Source organism: Neofelis nebulosa, chromosome 1 (assembly GCF_028018385.1).
Source record: "Neofelis nebulosa isolate mNeoNeb1 chromosome 1, mNeoNeb1.pri, whole genome shotgun sequence".
NCBI classification, from domain to species: Eukaryota; Metazoa; Chordata; class Mammalia; order Carnivora; family Felidae; genus Neofelis; species Neofelis nebulosa.
This window is the reverse complement of record NC_080782.1, coordinates 225,095,847-225,108,158: the sequence shown is the minus strand read 5'-3', so window position 1 is coordinate 225,108,158 and position 12,312 is coordinate 225,095,847. Positions and strand designations below refer to the sequence as shown.

The window sequence follows — 12,312 nt, the reverse complement described above, 5'->3', positions numbered from 1 at the left end:
AGGCTGTAGAACGGATATCCCCATTTCGTGGCAGGCTGTCAGCGGGAGGTTGCTCCCAGCTCCTGGTGGCCCTGCAGTTCCCCGCCATGTGGCCCATGCATAGGCCTTTTCATGATATGGCAGCTTCTTCAAAGCCAGTAGAATTCTCACCCAGTTGGCTAACAAGGAGTCTTACGTAACGTACTATAATCACAAGAGTGACTGATTCTTTCGCTTTTGCCACAGAACATAACCCAACGAAGGGAGTCACCTTTACCATAGTCTATTTGCTAGAAGCAAATCTCAGGTTCTCTCCACACTCCACTGTGAACTGATGTCACTCATAAATCGTAAAAATTTTGCATCCATGAACTATCCAAAGACGAATTCTGACCCATTTCTGGAAATCTGATTGCACAAATACTACTTTTTTTTACTTTTTTAAAAGTAGGCTCCATGCCCAACATGGGCCTTGAACTGAGATCAAGAGTCGCATGCTCTACTTACTGACTGAGCCAGCCAGGTGCCTAACAAATGTTGCCTTCTTATACCAATCTTTACCTTGCTTTCATACTTTTCTCTTTTCTTCTCTCTACTACATATGGATTTCTTGAGATCTATTTTCCAGTATCTGATCTGTTGTTACACTTCTTCACTAAATTTTTTTTCCAAAATCCAATCACTTTCGTCTCTTGCTCTATACTTTCTTATATATAGTTCATAGTATGAATATTTAAAGGCTTTACAAAGTCTGCTTTTGTTATCTGTTTCTGCTTGTGTGCAATCATGCTGCTTTGTTTCCTTATATGTTTTATAATTTGAATCCTGAGTTTATGATGGGTTCCTTCACAGGATTTTCATTTGCCGGGGGCCTGAAACACTACTAGGCTGGGGCTGCTGTAAACTAAATTCTTGTTTTGAGTCTTTTAGAATCTACAATCCTTTGAGTTGTATGAAATTGAGTCACACTGCTAAGCACCATAATAGAAAAATAAACAGTTCTAACTTTGGCATGAAGACCTAAAGGGCTAGAGGGGGTTAGAATAAGCTGTTTATTTTTACAAGGTTGCTTCTCGCTGGTGACCCAGACTTACACAAGGGTCATTAATTTATGGTGAAATATATAAAAATATATATGTATATATATTCAAATATATAAAACATATGTGTATGTAGATATACATATTCACAGCATATAAACCTGTCTATAAATCATCTCAACTGTTACAGCATCCTGGCATCATCAGGTATGTGGTTAATAATTATATTTCAAAGAAGTATGGTCACTGAAAAGAAAAATGTTGGAGAAAGCAGCCTTAAACTTATTACTAATTCTAAGATATTCTTCTTGTTAAGAATTACTAGTTGATTCTGTGAATGTTGACTTTTCTTCATGCAAGAATATTCTTCAGTTACTATATATACTTTTAAGCAATTTAACATTTATACCATTCAAATCAGATGTAATAATTGACATAATATAGGAAAACTTCTAGTAAAATTATTTAATTTAGTTATAGTATCTATCTCCAGCTTGAAACAAAAATTTCCATGGTCTTCAATTGAACTGTATGCCACTTTCTTTTAGAATGTCTTGTTTTTCATTAAAATAATTTCTAAACCACTCTATATGTTCAACCTTCTGTTTAACACTCAGATATGGATTTTTGGAAAGGCCACAGGTCACCAGCTCCATGAAGTGGCGAATTGGTCCTTGTTTTGGAAAATCTTCCAGATATTTATCCAGAAATACATGTTCATGAAATTCTGAACCATCATCATCAAAACCTAGGAAATGAGATAAAAATACATTACAATTTTCATGTAAAACCTCTCTCATAAAATTAAGATTAATGGGTTTACAGTTAAAGGCATGAACTCTGTAGTAAGACCTGGGTTTTCCCACCAATTTAACAACCGTGTGATTGTGCAAATTAAGTAAAGTTCTCTGAACATCAGTTTTCAGGTATAAAATGAGGATTAAAATAGAACCTTCCTCAAGGGGTTTCCGTAAAGATTACATAGACACAAAGCTTATAAAACTCTTTTATAAGGCTTAGCATATAATACATGTTTAAAGGGTAGCAGCAGTTGCTGCTAGTGAGTATTTTAATACCTAAAGCAACTACTAAGAAAACCATATAATTAAACTAAAAAAATTTTACATAAACAAAACAAGATAGAATCCTAAAACATGTTCAAGCAGCCCATAGGAAGCTAAAAAAAAGAGGAATGAGAAATGGAGAAAATGAACAGAAGACAACTAATAAAATGAGAGACTTAAGTCCTAACAAATCAATAATTACTTTTTTTAAAAAGATTTTATTTTTAAGATTTATAATAAGTGGGGCTTGAACTCACAACCCCCAGATCAAGAGTCATACACTCTACCAACTCAGCCAGCCAAGCACCCCAATGAATAATCACTTCAAATGTAATGGTCTAAATACACCAATCAAAAGACAGAGATTGGCAGAGTGGATATAAAAACATACATGCAACTGTATGCTTTCTATAAGAAGCTCACTTCAAATACAACATAGGTAGGTTGAAAGTAAAAGGATGAAGAAAAATATATCCTGTTAACATTAATGTTTAAAAAAAAAAGGAAGCATGAGTGGTTATATGATTATCACATAAAATAGACTTCAGAGCAAAGAAAATTACTGGGGAGAGATAAAAACATTACATAACAAATGGGTCAATCCACCAAGAAGATACAGTGCTCTGAATTATGTATGCACCAAACAACAGAGTTTCTAAATATGTGAAAGAAAAAAATGATAGAAATGAAAGAGAAATAGAAAAACCCACAGTGATAGTTGGGCATTTCAAAAGGCCACCGTCAGCAATTCTGAAAACTGCACAATAGAAAATTAGCCACGACAGAGAAGAAGTGAACAACATCAACAAACGGTATCAAACTGACATCTATACAACACTCCACCAAACCATTTCAGAGGACAAATTCTGTTCAAGCATTCATGGAACATTCACCTAGCTAGACCACATCCTAGGTCACAAATGAAAATAACTGGAGTAATACATAGTAGATTCTCTGATCATAATGGAATCAAACCAGAAATCAGTAAGAGGAAGACAATAGGAAACAGTTAAAACTTAAATATACTTAAAAAGAATTCATAGGTCATAGAAGAAATCTCAAAGATAATTAAAAAAAAAAAACTCTGAATGAAAATGAATACACAACATATCACAATTTGTGGGACACAGCTAAAGCAGTCCTAAAAAAGGAAACACACAGTACTAAATGCACTTACATAAGAGGAAAAGTCTCAAATCAATCATCTTTTTTTTTTAATTTTTTTTTCATGTTTATTCATTTTTGAGATAGAGAGAGACAGAGCATGAATGGGGGAAGGCCAGAGAGAGAGGGAGACACAGATTCCGAAACAGGCTCCAGGCTCTGAGCTGCCAGCACAGAGCCCAACGCGGGGCTCGAACTCACGCACCATGAGATCGTGACCTGAGCCGAAGTCGGACGCCCAACCGACTGAGCCACCCAGGCGCCCCCAAATCATCTTTTTTTTTAACGTTTATTTATTTTTTGGGGAGAGACAGAGTGTGAGTGAGGGAGGGGCAGAGAAAGAGGGAGACACAGAAATCGAAGCAGGCTCCAGGCTCTGAGCTGTCAGCACAGAGCCCGACAGAGGGCTCAAACTCATAAACCGTGAGACCACGACTTGAGCCAGGTGGCCCACTCAAATCAATAGTCTAAGTTCCACCTCAAGAACCTACCAAAAGAGCAAAATAGTCCCAAAGCAAGCAAAGGAAGGAAGTAAACATTTAAAATCGATAAAACTGAAAACAGGAAAATAGAGAAAAGTCAGTGAAACAAATACTTAGTTCTTTTTAAAAAAATCTTTATTTTTGAGAGCGACAGAGAGAGTGCAAGTGGTGGAGGGGCAGAGAGAGAGGCAGAGAGAGAATCCCAAGCAGGCTCCTCACTGTCAGCACAGAGCCAGATGTGGGGCTCGATTTCAGGAACCATGAGAACACGACTCAAGACGAAATCAAAAGGCAGATGCTTAACCAAGTCGGTGTCTTAATCCACCCAAGTGCCCCCCAATACTTAGTTCTTTAAAGAAAACCAGTAAAATTCATAAGTCTCTATTAAGTCTGATAAAGAAAAAAGGAGAGGAATGAAATAGAAATGAAGAGGGGATTATCACTACAAATCCTGAAATCATTCACAGCATAATAAAAGAATACCACAAACAATTATATACTAAAAATTCAACAACCTGGGGAAGAAAAAAATGGACAACTTAAAAATCGATTAAACTACCAAAGTTCAAACCAAAATATATAACCTGAATACTTATAACTATTCAAGAAATTTGTAGTTTAAAAGGTCTCAAAAAAGAAATCCCTAAGCCCAGATAGCTTCACTTGAGAATCTTATTAAACACCAAAGGAAAAACTAACATCAGTTTTACACAATCTTTTCCAGAAACTAGACCCCTCCAAACTCATTGTATAAGGCCAGTATTACCTGGTTACCAAAACCAGACAAAGACACAACAACAAAACAAATAAAAAGAGAGAGAACTACGAGCCATTATCTCTCATGAACTTAGAGGCAAAAACTTTAAACAAAATTAGCAAACAAATCCAACAATGTATAAAAAGACTTAAATGCCAGGATTAAGTGGGATTTATGCCAGCTATGCAGGGTTGGTTCAACATTTGAAAAACAATGTCATCCATATCAACAGGCTGAAGAAGAAAAGTCATGTGACACAACACCCATTTTTGATAAAAACTTTCACCAAGTTAGAGTAAGAAAAACAATTTCAACTTGCTAAAGAGCATCTATAAAAAATCTACAGCTAATATCATACTTCATGGTGAAAGACTGCAGCTTTTCCCTTAAGTTCATGAGCACAAAACCAAAGTCAGCTCTTACCAATCTTACCCAAAACAGTACTAAAAATTTTAGCCACTGCAGTGAGGAAGAAAAGGCACAGAGATGGCAAAGGAAGAAATAAAACCATCCCTATTTGTAGATGACATGTTTGTCTACATAGAAAATCCCAAAGAATCTACAAAAAAACCCTCCTAGAACTAATTAGTGAGTTCAGTAAGGTTACAGGATACAAAATCAACACAAAAAATCAATCACATTTCTAATTAAATGTAAATTGGAAGACTCAACCTATTAAGATGTCAATTCTCTCCAAATTTATCTATAGGTTTAATGCTCTTCCTATCAAAACCTCAGTGAGGTTTTGCTACAGATAAGTCTATTCTAAAATTGGTAAGGAAAGGCACAATCTTGACAGAGAAGAATAAAATAGAAACAATAATGCTAAGACTTACTGAAATAGCTATAATAATCAAAAGCATCATATTGGCAGAGGGACAAACACACAGATTGATGGAACAGAAGTGAGGGCCAGAAATAGACCCTGTTATGGACTGAACGGTGTCCCCCCAAAATCAACAGGTTGAGGTCCTAATTCCCAATGACTATATTTAGAGATAGGACCTTTAAAGAGGTAATTAAGGTTAGATGAAGTTGTAACAGTGGAGCTCTGATCCAATAGCACTGGTGTCCTTATAAGAAGAGGAAGAGACACCAAGAATGCACAGAGAGAAAAAAAAATCACGCGAAGATACAAGGAGGAAAATATCTGCAAACCGAGAGGGCCTGGAGAAACAAAACCTGCTGGTACCTTGATCTTGGACTTCCAACCTCCAGAACTATGAAAAAAATCAATCTGTTGTTTAAGCGAGCCATCCATGGTATTTTGTTATGGCAGCCCTGCCTGAGTAAGAACAGACCCACACAATTAGGCCCAGTTTTTTAAACAAAGCACAAAACCAATTCAATGAAGAAAGGGTAGCCGTTTCAACAAACGGTGCCAGAGCAACTGGGTATCTATTGACAAACACACAGAAAGAACCTCAACCTAAACCTCACACTTCATACAAATGAACCCCAAATGGATCATGAATTTAAATCTAAAACTATACATCATATAGAAAAAAAATAGGGGATGGGTGCCTGGATCAGTTGGTGGAGCAGGAGACTCTTGATCTCGGGGCTGTGCATTCGAGCCTTATGTCGGGTGTAGAGATTACTTAAAAATAAAATCTTTTTTTTTTTAAATGTTTATTTTTCAGAGAGAGAGACACACAGAACATGAGCGGGGGAGGGGCAGAGAGAGAGGGAGACACAGAATCCCAAGCAGGCTCCACACAGGGCTTGAACTCATGAACCACGAGATCATGACCTGAGCCAAAGTTGGACGCTTAACTGACTGAGCCACCCAGGTGCACCTAAGTTTATCCATTTATTTTGAAAGAGAGAGAGAGAGAGAACCAGCAAGGGAGGGGCAGAAAAAGAGGTAGACAGAGGATCCAAAGCAGCTCTGGGTTGACAGCAGAGAGCCGGACGCGGGGCTCAAACTCACGAACTGTGACATCATGACCTGAGCTGAAGTCGGATGCTTAACTGACTGAGCCACCCAGGTGCCTCAAAAATAAAATCGTAAAAAAAGAACAGAAGAAAACATAGGGGAAAATCTTCTGGTTCAAGGGCTGGCAAAGAACCTGACACCAAAAGCACCATCCGTAAGAGGAAAAACCGGACCCCATCAAAATTAAAAATTTTCCTCTGTCAAAGACCCTGTTAAGAGGATGAAACGACAACTATAGACAGGGGAAAAAATATTTGCAAACCGAATATTCAAGAAAGGGCTAGTATCTGGAATGTAAATATAAAAAAACCTCTTAAAACTCAAAAGAAAACCAGACACCCCAATTAGAAAATGGGCAAAAAACAGAAACAGACATGTCACTGAAGAAAATAAACAGATGGCAAACACACACACACACACACAAAACACGGTCAACCTCTGCAGCGATGAACGAAATGCAGATTCAAACCATAATGAGCTATTAACACACATTCATCAGAAGGTAAATAAATCTAAAGACAACAGTGACGACATCAACTGCTGGTGAGAATGAGAAGCAAAGACTGTTCACACATTGCTGGAAGGAATATAAAATGGCACAGCTACTCTAGAAATCAGTTTAGAAGTTTCTTTAAAAAGTGAACACGGAACTACCATATGACCCAACAATTTCGCACCTAAGTATTCACCCTAGGGAAATGGAAATCTGTATTCATACAAAACTCTGTCCACGAGTATTTATAGTACCTTTATTCACAATAGCCCAAAACTGGTAACAACCCGGGTATCTTTTATCAGGTGAATGGCTAAACTATATGGCATATTCAATTAAAACAAACAAACCCACAAACGTACTGATACATGCAACAGCTTGGATACATCTCCAGAGAATTAATCAGGCGGAGTTGAAAAAAAGCCAATCCCCAAAGGTTACACATTATATATGATTCTATTTGTATATATTTTAAGTCTATTTATTTATTTTGAGAGAAGAGAGAGAAAGAGAGTGCTCGTGCAAGCACACAGGGGAGGGGCAGAGAGAGAACCCCAAGTAGGCTCCAAGCTAATGACGTGGGGCTCAATCTCAGGAATGGACAGATCATGACCTGAGCTGAAATCAAGAGTTAGATGCTTAACTGACTGAGCCACCCAGGTGCCCCTGTATCTATTTCCTGAACTGGGAAAATAATAGGAAATGTAGAAGCGTTTTAATGATTGTCAGAGATCCAGGACAAAGGAGGGGAGGCAGTGGGTGGCAAACGGGTGTGGTCATAAAAGGTGTATGTATACAAGAGCTCCTTGAGTCGGAGCTTGACTGGGGTGGTGGTCACATGACTCTACATATGTGATAAAATTGTACAGAACTAAATATGTACATACAAAGGACTACTTGTAAAACTGGTGACATCTGAACATGGTTGAAGAACTATCAATGCCAATGGCCTGGCTGTAATGTTGTATGTAGTCTGGTTATGCAGGAAGTAACTATTGGGAGAAAATGGGTAGAGGCTGTCCAGGATACTTATTATTTCTTCAGTGGCATGTGAATCTACAATGATCTCAAAATAGGAGGCTTGAAAAATGCTTTCTGGGGCACCTGGGTGGCTCAGTAAGTTAAGCGTCGACCTGGGCTCAGGTCATGATCTCGCGGTCCATGAGTTTGAGCCCCACCTCAGGCGCTGTGCTGACAGCTCAGAGCCTGGAGCCTGCTTCGGATTCTGTGTCTCCCTCTCTCTCTGCCCTTCCCCTGCTTGCACTCTGTCTGTCTGTCTCTCTCTCTCAAAAATAGTGAACATTAAAAAAATTAAAAAATGCTTTCTAATCACACTTGGAGTTAGTTTATATTTACTGAGAGATTTTTAAAAAATTTATTTGGACATTTAAAGATCTATATGTTATTTTTATTAAAACAAATGTAAATAAAAGGGGCGCCTGCGTGGTTCAGTCAGTTAAGCATCCGACTTTGGCTCAGGCCATGATCTCACAGTTCATGAGTTTGAGCCCCGCATCAGGCTCTGTGCTGACAGCTCAGAGCCTGGAGCTTTCTTCAGATTCTGTGTCTCCCTCTCTCTCTGTTCCTCTCCTGCCTGCACTCTGTCTCTCTCAAAAATAAATAAACTAAAAAAATTAAAAAAAAAAAAAAAAAAAGTAAAACAAAAGTAAATAAAAAAAAATCAAGGTGGTAGATTAACAAATGGCCACACATCACCCCTATGTTTCTATTCATGCCCTTTACAGTGTGGCTTTGCCATTCTTCCCATAAATAGGTGCAGCCTGTCTCTCAAACCGGTGAATTCAGGGTTGGCCAAGTGACCTGCTTTGTCAATGGGGTATTACTAAACACAGTGCAAACAAAGGCTTGAAAAACACTTACACATCAATCCTTGCTCTTCCTTACTGTTAGGAACTCTACCGCGGCCATGTGAAGAAGCCCAAGCTGGTCTGTGAGATGGTGAGTGACATATAACCCAGGTATCTCCATCTTCCCTGACAACAGCCAGCGCCAACAGCCAGACATGTGAGACCAGCCACTCTAGAAGGACCCACCCTCAGCGAAGCTGCCAAAACCATCCAGAAAACCCCAAAATTCATGAGCAGTTCCAAACTTAGTTGTTGTTTTATTAAGTTTTGGGGTGGCACATTATGCAGCAAAAACTGATACATTTCGGAACACAATTTGGTGGCATATCTATGGCTAAAGAACATTCAAGAGCAAGACTGTTAACTGGGTACTGGTAAAAATATGATTAAGTTTAAAGTCAAAGTCAAAGCTAAAATAAAAATGTTTTTATTATCAATCCAATATAAAATCACTACTACAAAATCTAAGTGGTAATAATGCCACCTAACTGCTCTTGCAAATCTCTATGCTGGCAAAGCAAAACAGAAGGGACAAACCAGTTCTTAAAACAAAACAAAACAAAAAACAAAACAAAAAAACTGAAAAAAGATCCTTCAAATCAGAAAATAATTTATATGTTTTACACGGCAAAACAACAAACTGCAATTTTTTTACATAAATGAAAAACACAACACTGGGAAGCGAAGTTATAAACACAGGACACGTCATTTTGTCATTTTCAGTATTACGTTCAGAAACCGGCATGGCCTGCCCTTAGAAATAAAACCCCTTTCCCCAAAAGCATCAAAGTAAATCTTCATAAAGCTAACTGTTAGTAGAGACAGCATGACGTTTTATTCATCTTAAAATTTAAAAATAAGAAATCTAGAAGAATCTTATTGAACTGCTGAGGCTCCAAATTCTAATGCCAGTCTCTTAAAGTATTCTGAAGTTCCTAAGTGTATATTGAGGGGAGTGATCAAAGTGAGAAAGTTTCCACAGTTCCTTTCCTGTTTTTCATTCAGATAACAATTGGCTTAAGGAGCTGGAAATGAGATACCTCCCTTTCCCACCCTGAAGCATCAATAATATGTACCATGTGTATGGAAACTTGTCACATTTATCTCCCCAACCTAACCAAAATACGTGTTTTTTTCCTTTTGTAAAAAATAAACTCTCTTAAAAATCAGGTCAAATTTAAGATAAGTTCCTGTGGAGTATGGACATTCAAGATTTTGATGATCTTAAGTGTTTTACTGATGACAATGTATACCAACCCATACTTTCCTAATACCCTACTTGGTGGTTCCTAGAAAATACGTATCGTCACTAATAGTTTAAGATTTAAAATCCTTACAGTAAAATCCTCTCACAATATTGTTGTTGTAGGAACAGGGAATGATGAGGTTGATGATCCTTTACTTGTATAATAACCTCACTTGTTTCTCAGAAGAATCCCATAAAATAAGTCCTATTATTGTTCCCATCATTTCATAGACAGGAGAAGTGAGGCTTAGAGAGGTTAAGCATACAACTCACTCAAAACTGGAACCCTTAACCACTGTCTCTCCTAAATAAAGTCACATTTATTCTACCTCAATATTGGGTTTTAAAACCATGTTTTTAACTGTAAGGACTTGGAACATCCAAATTTCATCAAATAATGAAATCTTCCCTTAATATTACATACTGTATTCTGTTAATTTTTTTTCTCTAAAATTAAAAAAAAAAATTTAATGTGTATTTATTTTTGAGAGAGAGAGAGAGAGCGAGAGAGAGAGAGAGCGCAAGCAGGGGAGGGGCAGAGAGAGAGGCAGACACAGAATCTGAAGCAGGCTCCAGGCTGTCAGCATGGAGCCTGACGCAGGGTCTGAACCCACAAGCTGCGAGATCATGACCTGAGCCGAAATTGGACACTCAACTGACTGAGCCATGCAGGTGCCCCTCTCTGAATTTTTTTAATGTTTATTTTTGAGAGAAAAAGAGCACAAGTGGGGGAGGGGAAGAGAGAGAGGGAGACACAGAATCTGAAGCAGATCCAGGCTCTGAGCTGTCAGCACAGAGCCTGACGTGGAGCTCGAACTCACGAACCGTGAGATCATGATCTGAGCTGCAGGTGGTTTCTTAACCAACTGAGCCACCCAGGCCCCAGCTTTTTACTCCTTTTAAAATCCTATGTCCATACAGAAGGGGAAATGAATTAACCATTATTCACATGTCTTATATGCCAAGAACTGTGCTGAGCAAACCAATAACTTTGTTTTATTTCTTATACTCTTCCAGTGAGGTATCTTAAATTTTACAGATGAGGAAACTAAGGTTCAAGAGGTTAGTTTCCTCAAAGGCAAATGGCTAAGCAATGGGAGAGTTCAGATCTGTACTCTGGTTTGTACAACTGAAAAGTCCTTGGGGTTTTTTTTCCTGACACCTACCAGAGTATGGAAAGCATAATACTTTGGCAAATATACATGTTATGTAACAGATGAAACACAGCATCCTTTATTACTGCATATACCACACAAATACACAAAATATTACGAATTTGCTAAAGAATTAAGTCTCTAAAAAGTTTTCCTAAACAAAGTAACACTTCATCAAGATAGAAGACAAAATATTTCTTATATTTAAGTTTCTGTTCCATTTGTTAATCCAAACAAATCAAATGTCATCAAAAAATAAAACATTAAGGTGACCGTATAATACTACAAAGGTTAAAATGTGGACTATACTTTCCCAAGATTTACTGAGGTGTTTGCAACTCCTACCTAATTGTACCATAAAAGTAAACGCACCTCTTCTAATTGAAAATACATCTAAAACGTTTAGCTGATGATAATATAAAAAATACCACAAAACATAAGTAGCACAGTAATACTGTTTTCCTTTTGAGTGAGGAAGAGGTGTCATCTCCAGAATAATCTCCAGGAAAGTAGGTAATAGCACCAAAGCATCTAGGTATGCTGCCAGAGTTCCAAGAAATTTCGAAGCCTTCCGACATTTTTGCTTTGAGTGGTTTTCAAGTACAAGAACCTTGCACCTCATTAATGCAATGGTTTTATGAGTAAAAGATAACCAGTTAAGGCTTTGTAAGAGTTGTAATGTTCTCTAAAATTGAAATATGATGTCATTCCCAGGATTAAATGTATGAGATTTTCCAGATAATCCTGGCTGAGCAACCAGAGAACTGTCATCATTTGCAGTCAACACTTTCATGTCACAAAGCGATTCATGATGCATTTCTGCCATATAACTTTACTTCTTTAGTTTCCTTATCAAACATCTAGAATTCAGGGAAGTTCTAACATTCCTTTTATTTTATTTTCTAAAGATTTTATTTTTAAGTAAACTCTACACCCAACATGGGTCTTGAACTCACAACCCTGAGATCAAGAGTTGCATGCTCCATTAACTGAGCCAGCCAGGTGCCCCTCTAACGTTCCTTTTAAAAACATTGTGAAATTTCTTTTCAGACACCACGAAGAAATTTATACAAAGTTCTGAAATTCATGTAAGTATCCAGACTCTATGACTGAACACCTGCCAGAT

General features: G+C 37.6%; 1 protein-coding gene across 1 annotated transcript in view; it reads right to left on the bottom strand.

Annotated features, from left to right (window-relative positions):
* Nucleotides 1-570: 570 nt before the first annotated feature.
* Nucleotides 571-12,312, bottom strand: part of MRPS31 (mitochondrial ribosomal protein S31) — a 32,444-nt gene continuing 20,702 nt past the window's right edge. The window contains exon 7 of the mRNA XM_058686585.1: nt 571-1,767. Coding sequence (XP_058542568.1) covers nt 1,538-1,767 — 230 coding nt within the window. The 3' untranslated portion in view covers nt 571-1,537. The remainder of the gene's footprint in view (nt 1,768-12,312) is intronic.